Source organism: Platalea leucorodia (genome assembly GCF_965183815.1).
Source record: "Platalea leucorodia genome assembly, chromosome: 1".
NCBI lineage: Eukaryota > Metazoa > Chordata > Aves > Pelecaniformes > Threskiornithidae > Platalea > Platalea leucorodia.
In genome coordinates, this window is record NC_138823.1 from 67,456,361 (window position 1) to 67,479,582 (window position 23,222).

The 23,222-nt window shown below is 39.1% G+C and overlaps 1 protein-coding gene across 1 annotated transcript in view; it reads left to right on the forward strand.

The window, feature by feature from the left end:
* The window catches only part of AHRR (aryl hydrocarbon receptor repressor), a gene marked incomplete at both ends in the record, with an annotated part of 66,235 nt that extends 49,405 nt beyond the window's left edge, over positions 1-16,830 (forward strand). Inside the window, 7 exons of the mRNA XM_082316534.1 lie at positions 5,620-5,709; positions 7,026-7,155; positions 8,598-8,731; positions 10,076-10,275; positions 11,919-12,037; positions 12,971-13,112; positions 15,711-16,830. Of these exons, the coding sequence (XP_082172660.1) occupies positions 5,620-5,709; positions 7,026-7,155; positions 8,598-8,731; positions 10,076-10,275; positions 11,919-12,037; positions 12,971-13,112; positions 15,711-16,830 (1,935 nt within the window). The remainder of the gene's footprint in view (positions 1-5,619; positions 5,710-7,025; positions 7,156-8,597; positions 8,732-10,075; positions 10,276-11,918; positions 12,038-12,970; positions 13,113-15,710) is intronic.
* Positions 16,831-23,222: the final 6,392 nt, after the last annotated feature.

The following is a 23,222-nucleotide window of genomic DNA, read 5'->3' on the forward strand; positions in this document are numbered from 1 at the left end:
CTTCTGGCAATGTGAATGATCTTTGAAAATTTTGCTGGGCCCTGCTGTGGGTAGCGCAGCATTAGATGCTGAATTTCCATACTGTCGTTAAGGAGCCTGAAGTGATATCCAGGCTCAAGGAGACAGGCCGGAACGTGAACTTCATTTTATCTGGGAATAATGATCACATGTATGTATTTCTTTGTATTTGAAAAGAAACGTTTCTGCTGTCTGTGAAAACCAATCAATCAGATTGAACACTTTCTCTCCAAAAGGCTTCCCATATAAACCCATGGCTGTAGGCTTCAGCCTGTAGGATTTACTTCCTCCTCTGGCTCAAAGGATGGAAATTCATCTTCTGTTTTCTTTCTTTTGCCTGAAAACTAAGCAGTACACGCAAGCCTTTGATCAAAACTGAATGCTAAAAACAATTCTGCCACTCCCCCTTTGCACGAAATAGTGCTTACTCACAGAAATATTCCTTTTGAAGTTGCTTTGTGGATACCAGAGAAATACATAAAGAGTCCGGAGGGCTAAGAGATACTGTACTTGTTGAGCAAAGGCCATATTTTGATGTCACCAGATACAGTATTTCTGAATAGTCTTTTATGCAGGGTTTTATTTCAGGGTTCTGTACGAGTTTCATTTTTTTTTCGGTTTATAAAGAGAACCTCGGGGATTCCAGAGGGATTTTTGAGAAGGGCAATTATAAGTCCTAAAAACACCAGTGGAAAGAAATACTGATTCACTAAACAATACAGTTAAAGACAGAAGACACATTAACTGTCTGCATTTTCCTCCTAATATTCATAAGACAAGAATGAGTATATCATTTCCAGAGTTTTTAAATAGCTACTTATTTAGATCACCAGCAAATGGCCCCATCCACATAGGATGCAAAAACCCAGCGATCCACTATTAAATGAAACTGTTCCAGATAAACTGTGAGCCAACTGACCCTGGAAATTTAGTACCCAAGTTGCGTGACTTGAAAATCTGTTCAAAGCAAGGCATGGCTGCAGGCCTTGACTGTTGTACTTTAGTAACCATAGTAACATGGTCTCTGGAGACCTAACGCAAGTGAATTTTCCTTTATTTCAAGGAAGAGTAATAAGAGAAATGTGGCTTGGAACTTGTTCTCTCTCTTTTTTTTTTTTCCTCCCCCTCCCCTCCTTATTTTTACTATGCCATGACCTTGACCAAAATATCTTTGAAGTATTTGCTGGCTGATTTTCTGCTATGGGACCAGAAAAAATATCAGGATATATAAAGGATCTTGCCAAAGGAAGTCCTATCTTCCTCAAAATATTTGCCTTCATTCCCAAAGAGAACCTCTTGACTAATAATGTTTCGAAACCTTCTTAATGGAAGGAACTGATAACTTTCATCTCACAGCTACTGCGGGCACCAGAATAATGTCGTACTTTCTTTGAACTGACAGATTAATTGTTTTTTGTTTCAGTAGCAGGTGCAGCTTTTCGTGAGTACATAATTGGATGTACATGTTTTTTCAAAAGAACACAGGCCCCTGTCTGGTGCCAAGCTCCTTTTTTTTTTTTCCATTTGGAAAGAAAAAAAAGAAGCTATTTCATTTTTTAAGTACAATGTTGAAAACTCATGTAAGTGGTTTTAAAAAGCCAAATACAAACAAACAAATGTTCACAATACATACTTAAGTCTGTCTCACATGTTTCAGCTATTATCCTGGATTAGAAATTCCATCTGTCATTGAATCCATACGGTTTACCAAATGGCAGTTTACAACCATGTATTTTTTGCAAATTCGAAGTTAGTTGGTTTTTGTTGCAAAAGTTTTAATGTCCACGCTAATCTCTCTGTGTGTGTGTGTGTTTCTATGTGTGAGTGTGTCCCCATGTGCTTGTGTAAGTATATGCAAATTGCTAAAAATTGTGATAGGATGCAAATGGACTTTATTGATTAAAACATACCAGTTGTACACAAAGCAAATTACATCGACATTGAGCTGTGGAGTTCCATTATTTCCTCCTCTAAATCCAGGAGCCTCATTTTAGGCTTTCCATTATTTCTACAGAAAGGAATAAAGTGAAATGAGGAGAGCTGCCTTTACTTCTCTGTGCTGTCCCCTCTGTGTTTTGGGCAGACGTGTGCTTACATTAGGGAGCGCGAACCACACGGGTTTGAGGCTGGTCTGCGTCCTCTGTCCCTTTTCCTCCCCGCAGGTTATCGATAACCCAGGGAGATGGCTGCTGTGGTTCTGACACAGCACACCAGTGCAGCCTCCCATTCCCTGGGAACGAGAGAAAGCTATCGCTGAGAATTTTATTTCAGTAAGTGAGAATGTTTAAAATCGTAAGTGGAGCCATATACTTTGTTGTCCTGTTTAATGTGAGACCCGGTAACTTAGAACAAAAAAGCTGGGAATACTCTTAACAAATCACCAGGATTCTGGCCAGAATAATGGAAAATCTCTATGCAGTGTTACTGTAAAGGGCTTGAGTATGGAATTGTATATGATACCTGAGAGATTTATCTGAGAGGTCAGAAGAGGTCTTTTCCTACTAATTTGCAATCGCTACTACCTCCTTCTGGGGTAGCGGATCTGTGCTAACAAACACTCTCCCCCTTTTCCTGAGCTGTGGTAAGTAGGTAAGAAAAGTATAAATCTCAGTCCAACTCTGACTCTATTCAGAGCCCTCTGCACTACAGATGCCAGGTTTCACACTGAACTGCACTTTAGGGTAGTATTGAGAAAAGAGAAAAATTTGCGGTCATGGGTAAGACTCACTCATTATGAAGTTCTACTCCATGTCCATCTCATCTCTTTCCAGTCTGGTTGAAGCAGCAGGTTTCCCAGCTAAAATGAAGTTTAGACACATGGAATTTGTGTTAATCCTCAATAGATTCATGTGGCTCCACAAAAGTTGTTGTTGCACCAAAGTGGGTTTTGCTTTTCCTGCCTGCAGGGCAGAGCATCTGATGTCTTCGTTTGGGGTCATGAAAACCAGGAGGTGCTTAGTTAAGAGATCTTAACAGAAAAGGACGTCAGTATTTTGAGAACAAAAGAAAAACAAAGCAGGGGAAGTTTGTAATTCTCTTCATTCACATACCTCTCTCAAATCCATACTTGTTTCTGGCTTCACCTAAACACATGGCTCCTTGAACTTCTCCTCTTCTTTCCTCTTGCTCCTTCCCACTGTTCCTTAATACCTCCTCCAACCTCACCGATGTAGTTGCCAGTCGACTGATCTGAACCCTTAGAAATACACATGGTCCCATTTCCCCTTCTCGTTTTCACAAACTGCTGCCCTTGGTCCAGCCCGACGCTGGCTCTGTGAAAGAAAAACTTGTGTAAAGAAAAACCTGCCTACCTTCCACTGTGAGGGAGCAAGTTTTGCATTTTTTAAAGACTGATCTCCTAGGGTATGTGTCTAGGCCTAAAGAGTATGTACCAATATGTTGGATGAAGACGATTAATTTCGAACAGGGGTATTTATTTCTTGATTCATAAAAGCAATCCTTGGCAAGGGCAGGTGCTCCCCAGCTATTTCGTACAGGGGCTGAAAAACTCCAGCTTGCCTGCAGGACAATGGAAGGCACATTTTAAGGATGTTCAGCATGATACCGTGTGAGATTCTTTGATCATATTCATATCTTGTGGTCATTTTTAAGCCTTCCCAGATAGGGCTTAGTGCATTAATTTGCATAGGTGAAGAACATTTCTTTAATTAAGAACATTTCTTTAATGTTCTTAATTTCTACCTGCCCCAGCTGCATGGGCAGGACTGGTGGTCTTTTGGAATGCACATGGTAACAGCCACAGACATGAAGGAGCTCCCTTAAATGTCCTGTGGTTATCTTTTTGTTGAAATTTTTAGTCTGTCCAAATTAAAAGGCCTGCCAGATGTTCAAAATGTAATAAAATTCCTAACATCACATCACTGATGGTTTCATTGCTGTGAAGATGAGTCCAAACAGACAAGATGCCAAAAATGCTTTCTTGTCTCCACTTGACATTGGAAATGGATATGACAGATACCATCTATGGAGGCTCTTCTTGGCACAGTGAAGATGTAGAAATCTTGACACATCATCTTCTGGTTGGTGAGGTGCTGGGATGAATTTGGGCATTATTTAGAGCAGAAAATAGCGCTAGTCCGGCAACTCCTTGTGCTCGAAGAGTCGATAGGAATATCTAGTGTTCAACACAAACCCAACTAGGCAGAGATAACGCTTATTCTGGAAAGGTTCTGTATCTATGGAGCTGACCTGGAGCTGCACACGATTTGCCCTTGACTATTCTTAGTGATGACTCATGGTTAGCATTGACTTGATTAAATCACTTGCTGCTACAGCTCTTTCCAAATGTAGGTGAGCCATTGCAGTCTCTCCACTATATTTCTCCAGTCACTGTTTCACAGATTCTTCGAAGCGCAGAGACCCTGGCCATGTATAGTCCCACTGGGCCACGTTTCCAAAGGTGCTGTGCATTTATGGTTGGGGCCAAATCTTCTGAGGAGGTCGGCCTATTGTGCACTGAACTCTTGAAATTCTGCCCACCATTGTCACAGTGGGAAAAGGCTTCAAGCAGTCTTGGAAATCTGGTCCTTATTTAGGAACCGAAAAGAGAACCAAGCTCACAAAAATATGTCAGTGTATCTGTATTCAACTGAGCAATTGAAAATCTGCCCTCATTGTGCTTCAGGATTAACTCAGGATTAATAGGCACATCGCTACAACAGTAAATTGAGAAAAAGGTGAAGCAACAATAATAGTAATATAGCAGTATTTCATCAGCAGCTATTTGAAGTGTAATCTCAAAAGACCTCAAAACCATCACATGAAAGGATCATCTAAACTACCTTGGAATGCAGGCCTGCTGGAGTGAAGATATGTTACTGAATCTTTACCAAGGGAAGAGAGGCAAAATTAGTCAGTCTGCATGCAGCATGATGGATCTTAATGTTTACATCATATATTTCATTTAATCCTTCTTTTTATTTTTTGATTTCTCTGGTTGCTTTCCTTGCATCACTGGGTCTATGAGAATTAATTTAGCTTTTTTCTAGACTAAACATTGGTCTATATCAGTGAAGTATTTATTGCCTACTTTTTATATTCATTGCATTTATGCAATTATGCTATGTATGTATTTTTATAGAAGCTTAAGAAAATAGCCGTACTTTAAAATACACATCCAGTTTTAAAGTCATAGATACAACAGCACATGTATTTAATTTTCTTGTTAGAGATTATTATATTACCTATATGTATCAATGCATATACATTCAAAGCAATTATTATGGAATCTGATGTTTTAAATTAAAAGCAAAAAAAAGTAGTTGACACTTGCTATTAAGCTTCTAATTATATGAATTAATGACAAAATAAAATTTAAAGTAGATAATAAACTAGTAATGTTGGTAGTTACACTGTAGTTAGCTATCCTAACTTTTTGAAAAAAGGAAAAAAGCATGTTCCAGATTGTTATTAATTTTTTCAAGTTAAGGAAAAAAGGCCTTTCTGCAAAAATTTGATGTCCAACTTTTTTGCAGAGTGATTTTTTTCGTTTCTAGAATATTCTTAAAATTATTACATTTTATACTCATTTTGCTCTTTACTTTCTGATTATCTTGTTAATTATTTTTTTTCCCTTCTTAGTCACTGAACGGTTTTGCGTTGGTGGTGAGTGCAGATGGAATGATATTTTATGCATCATCGACAATTGTGGACTATCTAGGGTTTCATCAGGTAAATATATTAACAAATATTTAGAATACTTAGTCACTGTCATGGTAATGACTTTCTTATAGTGACTCCTGCTAACTGGCTTTCTAAACTGCAGTACTCTATGTTGTTTCACCTTGTCTTTCTACTACTGAATAGACATACACTATTACTGAAAGTAAATTATTTTACTATGCCATTTCAGACTAATTTTCTTTTTTTTTTGGTGATCTGACTGGTGAAGATGAATTTCTTGTAATGTTCTTCCTTTTGTAAAGCTTTTGTTAACGGAAACATGATCTATTATAAAAATAAGATTTAGCTAAAAGTTTCCTTTCAATTTCAGTATAAGATGCTGCTATTCTAGACTGGTTGTTTGCTTATAATAAATATATTGTAAAGTCACAGAATAACAGAACCATGTAGATGGAAAGGACCTCTGGAGGTCCTGTAGTCCAGCCTCCTGCTCAAATAAGATCCAGTTAGATCAGGTTGATGCAGGACTCATCTAGTCAAGTTTTGAGTTTCTATGACCCCTCTGGAAGACCTGTTCCAGTGTTTAACCACCCTGACGCTTAAATTTTTTTCGCTTATATCAAGTCCCAGTTTCCCATGTTGCAGCTTGTGTCTGTTGCTTCTTGTCCTCCCACTTTGTTTTTCTGAGAAGAGTTGGGCTTTGTCTTCTCGACACCCACTCATTCGGTTGATGTAGACAGCAGTAAGTTCTTCCTGAAGCTTTCTCTTCTTATGGCTGAACAAACCCTGTTCTTTCCTCTCCTGATATGTCATGTGCTCCAGCCCTCTTAAGTGTCTTGGTAGCACTCTCCTCGGCTCACTTTGGCATGCTAATATATTTCTTTTCCTGGGGTACCCAAAATTAGAGAGAATTTTGCCTTTGTTGAACTTCCTGAGGTTCCTGTCAGCCCATTTTTACAGCCTGTCAAGGTCTGAGTAGCCGTTCTGCTCTCCCCAGTTGGTACCCTCTGCAAACCTGCTGAGCGTGCACCCTATCCCATCATTCACTAATCAAGAAATTAAAGAGGGTTGTACCCAGCATCAAACCCTGGGGGACAGCCCTAGTCACCCGCTGCCAGTTGGACTTCTTTATGACTCACATTTGCATAGGCACAAAAGAATTAAGAATAAAAAGAATCACCTTAGGATGTGAAGTCAAACAGCAGATGTGAAAAACAGGGGCCTCTGAAATAACTCTCCTCAATCAATCTTTGCTCTGAAGGTATCTTACACCAGTCATTATATTAAGGAAAGTATCAACCTACAGATAAGTGTCTACCCCACTACGCTTAGAAATTAAACATTTCTTCTTGTAATTGTTTCAGACTGATGTAATGCACCAAAACATATATGATTACATTCATGTGGATGATCGCCAGGATTTCTGTAGACAACTGCACTGGGCCATGAATCCTCCCCAGATGTTGTCTGGACAGCAACTGCAGACAGAAACAGGTGGGATTGTATATGCTGATTGGAAACATAGGCACCACTGTACAGAGGTAGAGTTGCACTCCACCTACGCTCACGTCTGTTCCACGTCAAGTCAGATTCTTCACTGGAAAGCTGCATAGTGGCCATTTATAATGTTGGTGTCCCATAGATGACGTTTCTTCCTGATCCTTGACATTTATAAGGAAGTGTGTGCCATTGAGGCTACAAAGTTAATGTTTCCTTTATTTTTCTCTGACTAATGCACTCATGGATATTCTTATCCATGCCGAATGAACAGCATCAGTGTTCATCCTACCAACCTTTTGTTCACACTGATCAGGACAGTAGTATTCCTCTCATTAATGCAAAAGAATCCCATGCAAAACATTTCTGTACAGTACCACAGTGGCAACATCACTTTCTGCCATTTGTTATCCCATGCAAAATTATGTAGACAGGAGTCTTCAGAAGAACAAATGGGTTTAGCAATGCACTTTTTCCTCTGAGGCTGTATGTGCTCAAGGTTTCTCCTACATGAGGCGTTAAGCTGAAATCACGACTACAGAAAAGATGATGGGGTTGAAATTGTTAACTTTATAAAGAATTATTGATCCCAGCAAAATGTATGCATTTCACCAGAAGGTGAGGAAGTAACCGAGGAAAGAAGTTGAGGAAGCGCAGCCTCCAGATGGGTGGGGAGAAATTTGCAAGAAATCCTTCAGCAGCCTTTATGAAGTCCTCAGGAACACAGTCACGAAACTTTGGTAGAATTTCTTGCGGTTTCTATGTTTTGCGAGAGTCTTACAGATATCTGAGGAGCTTTGCAAGATTTTGTAGGAGGTACGCAGAAAACAAACTAAACAATGTGCATGAATATTTCAAGCTATAAAAAGTTACAAATATTTGGAATTTTTGTCCTAATATATACAGTGGAAAATGTCAGTTCCTGAGCTCATACTTCTGTACAAATACTTGTGTCTTTTGGGAAATAAGTATTTCAAAAGCTATGCACTTGTAGTCCAAAACTGGAAAATGCTTCATTAAAAATCAAGGAGGCAACAGCTGAACTTTAGCTAATCAGCCACTGTTCGTTTGTTTGTTTCTTTCTTGCATTAGCATTTTTCCTTATTTTGTTCCTTTTTCTAATGTATTTTCTGTGATCTCTGGTCTCAAAACCAGCAACATCTGTCACCCTGCTTTGCATCATTAAAAATCACAAAAACTCAGGAAACAAAAAAAAGTCAAAGTTTCTGAGGAAACTCACCTGAACCCTATTGTAGAGCTTTTATTTTTTTCTTTTGGTAGAGCATGTGCAGATGTATCTATACATACACAATTTAATATTCGCCCTTCCATAAAGTGATTTTTGTCAATTTCCATAACAGCTTTTTCAGTTGGCTACAGAACATTTTCATTCTTTCTTAGTGTGATCTGATATATATTGCCTCCACTGTTGTTCCTAGGAGAAGAACATATTCTCAGCAAATTGTTTAAAGCACAAGAGAATGACAGCATGACGACAGATTATTCTTCCTTCTTAACTCGTTGTTTCATCTGTCGAGTTCGCTGCTTGTTGGACAGTACTTCTGGCTTCCTTGTAAGTATAATTTCACTTAGAAAGCACCAGTCGTGACATACTAGATTTTAATTACTTCCTATGAAACATATTTCAACGTAAATATTGAGCATAAGTATTGTGGAGAGCCACGTACAGGATATGCTTTTCATTTGCTGTGCAGTAACAAAAAACACCTAAAGACATTTATTAATATGTATAAAGAGTGATGGGAGAAAAGAAGGTTGTAATGTTTGAGATTGAAAGAATCTATACACTTCTGTGTTTTAAGCTCTTTTGGACAATAGCTGTCCTCGATTTGCACTGGGCCTAGCACAAGGGTGGCAAGCCTGAGTTTCAACAATTAACATTTAAGCACAAAGTATTTGCTTTAAGGAACAGGCATAATAATGATCTATTTTCCTCTTCTGGAAAGGGTCCTTTAATAATAAAAACCAGAATTAGAAAGTCTCTCACACACTCCTCAAATATCCTTACTAGGAGTGGCTCATTTCTAGAAATCATTTCCCCATTTGCTTAGTAAAGACCAATGCTGTTTCTTCTTATGACAAAGTACGGCACAGGCAAAGAAAATGAGAGGATCAGCACGAGACAGGGAAATGCAACTTCTATCTCAGATGCTCATTTGCTGGGAGACTACAGGTCTGAACAGCCATACCAGTTAGTCATTTCTGCATCCCTGTTTTAATCTTGTAGCTCTGGAAAATGCCCAGCTCAAACGGACTGATTTTTCTCTGGTCATTTTGTGGTAGGTAATTTTTTCACCGAGAGGTAGCAGCTTGCTATTAACTTGATCTCTGCCTTCTGATTTTATGGAGATTTGAGGCAGGGATGGATGGTTCCCTCCAAGCTACGTACTTTGTATCTGGCTATTTTGAGCATATCTTTTCCCTTGGTGTCAGCCTGCACAGCCCTTGGGTTGTGCCAGTCCATATACTTCCCAGAGAAAGTGCAGGACAAGAGGAAAGAAACTCAGGAACCACCTCACTGGAGAGAACAGAGCATGGAAAAATAAGAGTTCCAGCTTCAGAGTGAGGCACAGAGGAAACAGCTGTTTGCACCACCGTATGCTGCCCGTCTCGGCAAAGAGAACATAACGCAGAACTTCTACTTTAAGTACACAGGAGAGAAAAAAACAAAACCCAGCCTCCAATGTCTCATTTTACTGTTGATAGTACCTCCACTCACCATGCCTCTGAAATGGCATGGCTTAAACGGTATGACGATAATGAAATTCCTAGTTTTTCTCCCTGTTTCAAAACTGGTTTTGGTGTTAAACAACACGGTCCATAGGTTGTATTAGCATTTTAAATGTTTATACACTAAATGCTTAAGATAATTCTATTGGGTTTTTTTGTATAACAGACAATGCAGTTCCAAGGAAAACTAAAGTTTCTTTTTGGACAAAGGAAGAAGTCCTCATCAGGAACAGTATTGCCACCTCAGCTGTCCTTATTCTGCATAGTGGTACCACTTCTGCTCCCTTCCGTGACAGAGATGAAGATGAAAAGCCTGCTTGTGAAAGCAAAACACAAAGCTGATGATGCAGCAGCAGTGAATACAAAGTATTTTCAAATTAATCTTTTAGCAGTTAGTAAAGTACACTATGGACTTTATGTTTATTAACCATATAAAAAGCACAAATTAAGCTAAATAACTCTCCATTTTAAAACTCTTTCTTAGGAAAGTAAATCATTTATCTGGATTTAACTATACAATACATAATAACGATGTTATAATATACTTTATATATAATACATATTAATTATTATATTGCTATATATATAATTTTATATAAAACCTGGAAAGTTAGGGTATCTTCCTAACCTTCAGAAGTTACCAATGCAATAAGTCATGCTACTAGTTGTAAAAGTGGAAAAGACAAAGTATTTTCACTGTGAGTTTTCAAATATCAGTATCTTCTGGTAGCACAATTATTTGGACTTGGGCATTTTGATAGCAAACAAAGGAAAATGAAAACTTCAGAAAGCTGAATGTGCGTGTGTGTGGGTGTTCACATAGAGTCAAATGAGATGTATTTGGTGTATGTATTTATCTTAGAACAGAAGGCTTATGAACACATAAGTCTACAATTGCACTAAATGGCCTGGGGCTGATCACTCGGTAGCAATCACAGAAGATCAGGACAGATTGTGTTCAGACTCATTTCCTTCCTAACACTTATTTTCGTTACTCTTCTATGATTGAATTTTAGTTGATGTTTGGGGCTAGGATTACGTTTTGCCTTATTTGGTTAAATATAACCTTACAGCAATGAGGTCCATTGCTGTGAAGCAAAATGCTCATCAGTGTGACTGACAGCACCATAATTTGGCTTTTAATTAGAATATGCTTGTGTATGTGTGGATTTACTATCCAGACGTGTAATGTGGTTCTAGCACATACCTCCTTTTGACAAGAATTAAATTACTGGAAGGCTGGTATAATGGACTGTGCAGGCTTTTGGAATGGAGTTGGAAAGTCATTTCCACGTGCTAGTTTTTCAGTGGCCCAGGTGAAATTAATTGATGATCAGAATTCAGCTCCTAGAAGAGAGGTGCTTTACTTAAATTTTACTGACTGACTGGACAGTGGCCAAGGATTTGACAAGAATGAAGTGGGCATTTAACTTTAGTGTTTCCTTTGGTTCAGGCCTGGAGCATGCTAGCCAGGGATGGTGGGCAAATTTATATAGTCATTTTTTTTCTGATGGTCTTAATAAAGGGAAAAATTGGACTTTGCACCCTTTTGAAGCCCTAACATGCATTTTGAACTAAAGACTGGAAGAAATTCATTCAAACCATATGATGATTATTGCAAATTGAAGTCGGCCTAACTCTTAAGTGCATTGCTGGTCAGTGTGATGTACGTACCTTGGATGTGCCTTGAATAGGCAGCGCAGAATATACACAGCATTTGTATCAATTCAAGCTGAAACTTATTATTCCAGATGTAGTGAGCTGTGAGCAGAATGTTCCTAAACACAACTATTCCTCTTAATGGAATGCAGAATTCTAGTCATACACTAGTTTGAGCAACTGAATGATGCAGGAAACATAGATAATTATTTAGTGTTAGTTACTATATATTTAAACCGTAAGTCTTTGCTAATGGTCAACAGCTTGAAGATCACATCTTTCAGAGTTTGTGATTTTACTGTGTTGTCATTCACTGACAAGGAATTTTCCACGTTTTCTGTTCTCTACAGCTCCAGTTCCAAAGGCAATTCAGGGCTGTGTGAAGCAACAGAATTCTGTGGAAGAAACAGTCATCATGAAGGTGCTGCTTTCACTAATGTGTTACAGATTGCTGAAAACCAAATCAAAGGTGTGTCTGCTAAGTACTTCTGGATTATATACAGTTTATGGAGAAAGAACCTTGTCTTTTCTTTTCTCCTGTTAGGTTTTTCAGGTTTTGGTCCCAATGCTCTCTTTTTTCTTCTCTCTAAAACCCCTTCTTTAAAAAATGCAAAAAAAAATTGTCTGCCTCAAAAGATAGTACTGATCAATCTGCTGTTTCAGAGTGGGCAGAAATACTGTGATGCCAAGTTTACAGATATATAAACAATCATACTACATAAGAATACTCAACATATGCTTTCCTAAAAATGGCAGCACTGAATTTAATAAGATCATGTGAAAATCTTAATAATTAATGACAATATCTATCCCTCTTTGAGGAAAACTGGATGATATGTCACAAATGCTAGTTTTCCCCCAAGATCAGAAAACAGAGGAAAATTAGAATGTATTGTCTTTAAAATTAATGATTTGCTTGCAGCTTTGACTCATGCTTTTCCAGTGTTTGGCTGTGGCAATATTATGAGAGTCTATGCTGTATTTCAGATTTTACCATGGATAAAATTTTGATGGTGAGTCTACCCCAATGGGCAACTTCTTCTTGAGTAGACTTGTACTCAGCCTTCTGTTATACCTGCTGGAAACCTTTAACTTCTTTAAAACCATTCCTTTGTCATAGCCCCATTATTCATGAACATTTTCTTGTTGGTATAGTACTATTACTGAGAGGGAAAAATTATAATGAACTAATAATACTGAAAAATCCTTGGTTACAGTTTAAGTGCCTCATTAGGTTTTTCAAGTTTTATTTTTTAAATGTAATTTGCCTAGTTTTGTGACATATTTTAGCTTGTACTTTCCTATGCTGCAAACCAACCTGTGAACATTCACCCGTAGTTGAGGTAAGAAAAAATACTAAATACCGAGTGTATTAAAATAGATTTTCTTTTAAATTGTATAGCAAAGAATAATGGAGAAAATGGCATTTCCCTAGTCAAAGTACAAACAAATGAAGATCACTGGGTCTGGGTTCAAGCTAACGCTCAACTTCTGTATCGAAGTGGTTGTTCAGAATATGTCCTTGCCCAACAGCAAATGTTAAAGTAAGTATATTTTCCAATACTAAAAAAAAATCTGTATTTCAGAAAAATGAATGTATTCTTTATGTATGAGATCTTTAAAAGGACTGTAGGGACCTAAGAGAAGAGATAAATGAGAAGGATTTAGTTTACTTATGAAATGGAAATCCATTTTCGTCTTGGATCATATGAAATGGCTGTTATAATCCTAAAGAATATTTATTTCTTCAGTCTTTTTTTTCTTCTGAAGTTGAGCGTACATACATACTAAAACAGAATACTTCAAAACCAAAACGCTTGATTATTAATATGTTTTGACTTTCTTGCACAAAAATGTATTTTGGGGTTTTGTTTTACTTTGCAGCTGAAACTCTTCACTGCTTTAGTGTCCTGTTTTTTCTACTTTTTAACACTTGATTATGTTAAGCTTTTTTTTTTTTCTTTATGGATGACAGTTGAGCTCATGTTTTCAGTTGTGCATGTTCAACATAATCTAAACAGGGATGCTCATATTCGTTGTATGTTTGTAGATGGATACATCTAGTTTGCTGTAGGCTCAGTCTTGGAGTGGAAGCTAATCTCACAGATTTGCATTCAAAGAGGCCTCTCCACTGGGTTTTACCCTTTCCTCCCAAATAGGCTTTTCTTCCTTCCCCCATGGGATTGTCTGTTCCCGTTCCCGTGGGCCTTGTTGAGGTATCTCTTCAAGCTGGTCTGAGGGAAGAGGTAAGAAGGTGGCCTGAATGAGCAGGGGCCAGGAGGTGTACACAGCCACCATCTGGCCCAGGGGAAAAAATGTGGCTGTTACCACTGTTTTTTTTCCTTTAGGATGCCGCACAGGTGGAAGAAATAAATGAAAACTTCTTTGAACTTCTAGAGTAGATATCACTTGCAGGCAGTGTATCTCCCAGGATCCACGTGAATAGCAGAGGAGGTCCCACCTGAGGGTGGTGGAACTCTTTACCGTTACTGGGACGGCACAAACATCATCATGCTGTGCTATTAAGAAGCAGATTAAAAGGGGCTGTTTCTTGTGTTCAAGTCTCTATTTCTTAATTGTTTTCTGTGTAATTAAGCGTGCTCTTTGATGTTTATTTAGTTACATTTTTACCCTCTGAGTGGTTAAAATCCTTCCTTTGTGCTTGATAGTTCCTGCAGACTGAAGTGTTACAAGAGTTGGCCTTCGAGATTATCTTCAGTTCTGTCCTTCTGATAGTCTGCAATAGCCTTCATCCTTACTACTACTTTTTTTGTTAAAATGTATGCTGTCTTCCTGGAAACATATATTCTTTTGGAGAATTTTCACTAGATACTATTTCACTGTAAAATTCTTCATTTGCGTGTCTAAGGTTTTGTGACTATTGCATTTTGGTCGGTCCATTGCTTCCCAGTTAGACCATTTCCTGAGAAGCTAGTTCTGCAGCAAACTTGTATCATACCATTTGCATCTCGGGACTATCAATAACAACGATAACAATATTTAGCAGAGGACTGAAAATATTTAATACCTAATGGAAAAAAAAAAATAGAAAATATTCTTCTTTATTGGTGTACATTTATTACAGTGGGACATTCTCTCTTTGTAACAACACGGACTCCCTCTACTGGAAAATCCTATACTTGCACATTGAGTCCATATCTAAGGGAAAAATTGCTAATAGTGAGCTAAGAAAAAAGCATTCTGAAGCCTTTACTAGCTCTCCAGGTTTTCATGCTTGGTTTCTTATTGAGATGTCCACTTCTTGCTCTGAGAGGGAGGGGGTGGGTTGTAGCACTGATCCTGCCTGGTCGGGAATCAGCACATTAGTGAATTCCAGACAAATCCTGAACGTGAAGATTTGGACCCCAAGTTCTGAAAACTGCTGCATCGGGCATGGAAATGCTCAGGCAACTCTCTCTGCCAGAGCTTTTCACTAATGTTGAATACTTCAGTTGGAGGTCATGGAAAATGAATTCACTGGCCATCTTAGAAAACGAAAGACAACATGAATTAAGTTAGACATGTGAAACAAACCTACGCCCGATATGAACATCTGTGACTATTCTGGACACTTAATTCAGGCATTTTATTTCCTCTCAGCTAACTCTGCATTCTCAAAATATAAGACCCCCATGGTTCTCCCTCAAATCACTTTGATCAGAAAGTTCTTATGTGTCCAAATAATTCCTTGTTAACAAAATACATCTCATTTAAGATACTCTTTGCATTTTATCTCTAGATTTTTCTGCACACAAATATTATTTAGATATATTTTAAGGGAAGAACAAAAGTGTAAGGTAGTTACCATACTGTACTACAATATTTAAGGTCTTTGTGAACTGTGTTCCTGAAATGGAAGAGTAAACGTATGTCAGAATTTAAATGAAACAGTGCCACAGAAAGGTAGCTGTGCACACACATTGATGCCCAGATGCATGCACATACATTGATGCCCAGATGCATGCACACTTTTTTTCTCTCGAACAAATGCGAAGGTTATATGGACAGGAGTGTGAGAGTCCCATATTAAGTTAAGGACAAAGTATTGCTTGTAATGTATGTCGAGCCACTCCATTTGTATCCCAGAAAGCATCCATTTAGAAAGCTCTGATTGACTGATTTTTTTCTACTGTTATTGAAAGGGAAGAAGATGAACAACTGAAGATACCAAGCAGTTTTGCCAGTTTGAAAGGAAACCTGGAGGGACTTCCCTATAACAGTGCCATTGAAACTCTCGGCCAGTGGAAGCATCTTAACTGGACAGCAGTAAAAAATGAACAAGATAATGTAAAAGTGAAGTTTGAGCCTTATACAAACGGTGAGTGTTTTATGCAAGAGGAACCTCTCAGTTCTAACACGTCAGTTTTAAGTGTTCAAAACAACTGCACCACAAACAGTAGCTGGACTTTAAGAAACTCAAGCTCTTGTTCTATGAGCCAGCGAATGAACACATGTTCAAACAGGAGAGCTGGATCATTCTACAACAGAGACCAAAGTTTCTTAAATTTAGCATCAACTTGCCCTTCCCACTGGGGGAGTGCAGAAAGCTGCCAGTCTTACTCGGGCGTACAACAGCGTTGTGTGGAGAACTATGCGACGGACCACCTGAAACTGCAGAGACCGTTAATACCCTCGGAGTCTCTCTATGATGCAGCCTTTCCCTTGGAGATGCCTATCAAAACGGAATACGATTCCGATTCTGAAAACATTGCTGATAACTACCTGACGTCGCAAAACCGAGCCTGGCTGGATGAGAACGGCTCGGTGAGAAAGCAGGTGTTTAGCTACCCCAATAGAGTGCACCTCAAAACAGAACCGGACCTCTGTGAGCCAGCCTCACCTTGTCAGAAGCCAAGGCACTGCCTTTACACGCCTCATAATTGGCAATGCATCGTAGCAAATCATCCCAGCAACCTAAACCTGAACAGATCTTGCAAGGGTTCACGTAACAAGGAGGTGGCCCCGTTTTGCCCTCAGAACTCCTCCGGGTGTTTGGAAAGCGTGCCTGACCTGCCGCACATGGCGTGCTACGGCCACTTCTACAGCCCCAGCACAGGGGAGGAGAAAGAGCAGAATAACGAGGTGTTTAAAATGCCGTGTGAATTTAAAAACCCTTGCTTGGTTCAAGCAATCAAGCGTGAGCCCCTGGATTCTCCACCATTGTCCAACAGTGGACAGAACAGAGTAACCATGAGCTTCCCTGAAAATACATTAGCAGATCCTGTGCCTCATAAAACCACTGAATGTACATTTTTACAATAGATTTTATAACATTTGGAGTATTTATAATGTTCAAAGCAAGAAGTTGTAGATTCTCTTCCAGCTGGGTTAAATGAGTTACTAAAATTAAAAGCCAGTGGAAAGATTTTGAGAGTGTGTGTGTGTGTGCATCTGTGTGTGAGAAAAAACAGACACAGACACACACACATCCTACACCCCCTACCCCCTCCTACTGCCCTTCTCTTAGCAATGTTTGGAAAGAAAGACAGAAAGACAGACAGAAAGACAGGAAGGAAGGAAGAAAGAAAGAACGAACCTCAGGCACAGAAAAATAATCATTACTCACTGCATAGGTATACCTGCTAATTTGTCTTTATCATCTTTCGTCTCTTGTCTACAGTTCATTACCAATGTCTAGCTATATACTGCCTTTGTTCTGTTTGTTTTTCTCAAGCTGATGTGATGCCTCTGTGCAAAGAGAAAATGTTTATGGTCTTCAGTGTGGCCAGTTTACCTTAGGAATTTTTGCATTTTTATTTTTTTGCTACTCTAATAAGAAGCATCAGCTATTCCTTTATTCCAACATTAAATTGATGGCAACAGGCAAGGGCTTCCCAACATAGCTTCTTAATTTAAATGCATAGCATTAATTAAAATAAATTACTTTCATAAAATGCATTAGAAATCATTTCACTTCAAACTGAAGTTCTTCTCAAGTTTTATTGGTAATACTAATGTTTTAGTACCCATATCTTTCCATTGTAAAGCCATCAGGCTTTCGTGTTGCTGTTTGAAAGACTGAACAACGGGATGTTATCCACTTCTAGAAATGAGTTACAAAGTGCTGTTAAATGTACATGAGAAGAAAATATTTCTCCAATTATTTTCCTTGCTGTTACTTGTAACATTAACAAAGGAAATGCACTTTTTTATTTGATAGTATCTCTTTGACTGATAGCAGCTTATTAGACATCATCACCTGACAACAAAACCAAATCCCACACTAAGATTAAATATGTTATTTTCAAAAGCTTCCTAGTTTCATTCCCAAAAAGGAAATCTTATTCTCACCGAGAGCTAATCTCACTGAGAGATTTCCTTGGAACCCAGGCAGTAATGTATTCCCGAAAAAAAAAAAAAATCTACAACTTCCGTTTTGTTTGTTGTTGTTGTTGTAGTTTGACTCCTGCACTAACTTTTGTTTTAAAATTGCACTATTTCAACTTTATATCAACTTCACCTATATAAAACCCACATCATTTAAAAAAAGCTTAGATGCATATGTGCTTTTTGAAAGAAGCCCTATAATGAATGTTTTATTTTTCAAAATGTTATAAATAATTATAATGTCTTTATTTCTATATCTGCTAGTCACTAAGGGCATGGCTTTACATGCCAGAAAAGTGGCATAAACTTTTCCCGAATGCTATAAATAAGTGGGATAAATGTAGTTTTCAGGCAGGGGAATGGTTCTGCATCTGGGACACTGCTCTTCTCCAAGACTGCCTTCTCCGATAGAAATTACCGCCTGTATGTTAGAGTTGGCAGATGTGAAGATATACATTCTCTGCATGCCCGTTGAGTGCTTACGAACAACGGTTTGATCTGAAATGCTGCACTTTACACTGAAATGGTTGAGATAACACACGTACCTTTTGATGACTGTCCTGCAGAAGGCAGTATTACCCAGCAGAAAGGCAAGAGTGGACAGTAAAGAAGTGCAATAATGTCTTACCGTAGCTTAGGTTAAATCTGCCATAGTCCAGCTGACCATACCCAAGCCATGAGAACATCTCTCTTTTTTTGTGTCTGAGGTAAATCAGCTCCCTGTTGGCTATGTGCTGCCCTTATTTGAGACAGTCTTGATATCCTTGGCTTAATACTCTTACCAGTGGGTGCAATGCAACATCAGACCCCTTTCAGAGAGGAGACCATAATGGTGGAATTTACACCGCTGTCTGGTACACCACTGTTCATGTCACATAAGTTTAATCCCAATCGCAAAAATACTGCTGGGCAAGCAAACTGGTTACTCACGTAGAGTGAGACTGTCAGATGTCAGTGGCGCTGTACACTTCTGCCTTGTTGATTCACTATCCACAAAAATAAGAGCAGCAGTTCCTTTCAGACTCTCTCAGAGTGGCTCATAGGCCATTGCTTGGCGTGCAGCAGTGGCACTGCTTACGTCCCGGTGCCAGACACTCTGCTGTGGCCGCGCAGGCGCTGGCAGGGTTGTGCTATGAACCCTATAATACTCTCCGGTCCAGCTCCTTGTGCAGCTGCCTGGCAGAACTGGGATAGTGTGGAGACAGGGTAGTGTGGGAATAGATGGCTGCGGGCAAGTGTAGGACACGCCAGCATGACTGCTGAAAAGCTGCTCGTTTGATTCCACGCTTGGGCTCACTGTCACACCCCTCTGAATGAGAGTACCTGGGCCTGGTTTCGCACTACCTCGCACCTTCTCTCTCATTTACATGGATGCAACATGACTGTAAAACACTATTATCCGCATCTGGACATGATGGTGCTGTGTTGCACAGATGTAAGTGGTCACACCAGGTGCAACTCTGTAGAGGACTGTGCCACTGAATGCCTTGTCTGTGCTTAGAAATATTTCCTGGCATGACTACAGTGGGAGAACTATACCAGCCAGATTTCTCTCTTCAGTGCAGAAGCAACTTACGCTAGCAACAGAGGTTGTTAGTTAGAACAGATTAGTTAGGTTAGTTGTTAGAACAGATCTCTCCGTTACACAATAAAGGCTATTTTGTGGACATAACTCTAACATCTACTCTAAGGCTTTCCTGGTTTATATCAGTTGGGATGATCTTTCTCATGTTCCCAACAAAGCCAGATGCATTTTATGCGTCTTAATTGATATTATAGAGGGGGATGAAGCTTCTGCACGTAAGAGAATCTAATCTGATACAAGAGATGTAATGGCCTTCTTCCAGGAGGACAGATGAACGTGTGACTCAAAAGTGAGATGTCACCTTCTGACTCCCCCCTGTGTAAATCCAGTCAGGTTTGCTTCCTTATCGTTCCATAAAGTCTGAACCCAAGAAAAACACACTTAGCCCGCGCATCACATTTGAATTTGGCCCACTTAATTTGTGGTTGAGTTGTTATTCCAGGTCTCACATGAAAAAATGTGGTATTGGTGGAATTCTTTCTAGTCTAAGTTATCACACACATGCAGCAATCTCCTAAAAACTGTGCTTATAAAGAGATCAGCAACTTAGCCTCTTTTTGGACAATTGCTAACCACTGTTGATAGTAAACAAAGACCAGTTCCTTCGAAGTACTTGGTATATCGCACCATTTGGAAAGAACAGAGGAAACAAAACACTAAAAAAGAATCTCTTGGTATTTGCTTTTAAGGCACAGATATTCCTTCATCCTCTCCCCATGAGACATGCCCTGGATTGAGTCTGGACTGAAATCTGACATTGCATTGTACCCTGTTAAATTGCCACTGATTTGATCTTATAAAAGCTTTTTGTATGCAGACATTAACGATCCCCAGACACTGATCAGTAAATAGCATGAAAGATAGAGCAGTTGTTTCAAATGGTTACGTTTTCTTAGTGGTTGTTGTTGCTTTGGTATTATTTTAAAAACTAGCACTGAGAAGTAGGGTTTAAGATGTTTTCAGTCACCGGTGTTTAGCTTTTATCCTTAATGAGCTGGTATTTGTATCCCTCAAGTGCAGCCCTAAAGTCTGTTTTAGGAGCCTCCCAATGCATTTATTGTAACAACAATAAAAAAATTCTTCTTGTAGAAGTTGCTTATGCACACGCTTGCCTGATGTGAACTTGGAGCATTCAGGCTGAAAGAAATGCCTTTCTTTTTCTAGTGCGTGCCTCTAACACCTGACTGATGATATCATTTAAACTTCTTCAGCCATGAACTCTCCGGAGTCTGAGACGGAATGAACTCATGAATTCTGGTGTTCGGGGAGGGTATTTTTTGGTGTGGAAGGTGAGCAGTTCTAAAAGCTCTGAGAATGTGTCTCCCTCTGAGGTGTTGCTCGGTCCACAGAGAGCAAGGACTATTATCAATGCTAAAGCTTCCCATTAAGGTCTTGTCTTTACTAAGAATGTGGCTTCATTTTAGCTACCAGTGGACAGCTGCTGAGCACCACACAAATGCTAGTCCAACTGAAGTACACCATTGTAAGCCACTATTTTTACTGAAAACCAACCTGATTTGAGCTACAGGTAAACTTGCACAGCAAAAAGAATGGATTTGCCTGGTCCTTCTAAGGTTTGCTGGGATGTGGTGACACCAGTGGCTGAAACTGGGGCAGACCTACACTGTAGATAACACTATCAATAATTTATAATCACTTTAGACTCTTCGGATACCAAAGTAGAGCTTTGTTTTGAAAATCTGAAGTGAGGGCAGCAGTGTGCAAGGGGTTAGCTGGTTTCAGTTGGTCCTCGGTTTGGAGATTTAAATAGTGAAATGAAAGATCAAGGGACTGTACCTAAATTCTCTGTAGGAAAGACTGACTTCCTACTCCTTGATTGTAATACAGTAATGTGAAGTATATCTCTATGATTTAATTGCCCTTCATTAGAACACAATGATGTATTACAGTCCTTAGAACTGAGTCCCCTCTGGATGGCATAGGGAGGTCTGACATTTGCGCATCAGCCAGTTCAGGAAGACTTCAGGTGCTGATCCTTTGATATGGTATTGAGATCGACAGGGCATGTGCAATTCTTCAGGAAATTCCTAGTGCTTAAAATACTTAAGTGGGAGGCAACAAGCCTGAGGCAAGGGATATTCTGTGGGATAAGATCAGCTTCTGCTGCCTAGAAGCTTTTCTTAACTGTTGAAGCCTTTCTTAACTGTGTTGAAGCCATACTGGAACTTAAGTAGGACAGCCTCACCCACTGTAGCTATTTCAGAAAATCCATTAATTTGTCTTAACAATATGTGATGTTTTAATTGAAATAATTAAAGGACACCATTTCCCCTACCTGTGAGTACATACATTGACGTAGGTAGTGAGAAAAAAGTTAATGTATTCATTTTCTTCCATCAGAGTGTCATGTAACTAAAAATCCCAATCTCAGAATGATGGAGGTATAGAGCCGTTGTTCTGTTTTTCTTGTCTTTTCTTTCTGCTCTCTTCCTTTCTTTCTCCCTACTGTCCTAGTGTAAACATTCAAAATGGAAAAACTTTTCTGATTATATTGAGACAAAAACCCTAAACCTAAACCAGATTGTAGAAGATTTCTTGCTAGAAAAGGAGTTTCTTTCCCTGGAGTTTCTTCCTCTCTTTTAAATCTTGCACAGTAAGTCCTATGTGCAATCACGTGTCGCAACTGAAACAGACTTCGGTAACGTGTGTAGTGAGCAAAAAGATCCTGGGGGTGGCCATGCTCAGGTTGTAGTCACAAGGTTCTTATCTAGCTGAAGGAGACTCATACAAGAGGGCTGCCGACAGCTTATGTTCATAGACACTACCACCCTGACAAATATATCTTTGTTGTGTTTGAATACACGTGGCATATGTTCTTGTCATTATAAATACATTTCCCTATGATGCTGTCAGAAATTCTTCTGAACAAAATCATCAGTGACAGGCTGGAAAATATACTAAAACCGCAAAGTACTTTTAAAAAAAAAAAAACATATGGAGATCCAGGCACTTGCCTGTGCTTAGGCAAAGGCTTTCTTTGGTGGGAGGCTTAGAGGGAGAGTAAAAAAAGATTGTTAAGACAAAGAAAAAAGATCACCTTGATTGATATATTGCTGTCAAGGTGTAATTCTGTGACTACCGCATTAATTCTCCACCCACTGCTAATAACTCTCTGCTCTGAAATCATGTCCTTATTTTTTCTGTAGAACTGAATTTGTAACTTTCAGGCTGAAAATAATTTCTTGAAAACAAAGATTGAGGTAATTCAGTGCTAAGTTGTATTTCTCAATCAGACTGAAAACATCATTCTAGGAGGCATGAAGTGCTCCTGCTCCTTTCCTGGTCTTAGTTCTTTGAAAGTCGAGCAAATTCAGTGTCTGCATCAACTCTCTTGCTGCTGGTCATTGTAGCTCAGTTGCGCAGCTGGTGCTCTAACTGCGCAGTCTGAGGTTTCTCGGGATTTCCTTGATGCAACAGGGGTCCAGGGACAGCTGTACAACAGCCAAAGCTTCCAGTTTCACATTTATATTGGTAGAATTATGGGATTCCAATGGCTAACACAAAAATGTGGCAGAAGGTAGTAGAAAGAACATCGGCTGCTTAGCTAGTCTCAGTAATTGTATTTAACTAATTAAAAGGCTATGTTAAAAAAATGAGGTGAAGTTCTGGTCTAGAGCTCCCCATTTTGCACAGGAGGGTGTAATAGGAATTACACCACTGTTCTGCCTCTTCTTAGGTCACACTTTGCTCTCTCCTTTCTGAACCTCTTTTTTTCTTTAAC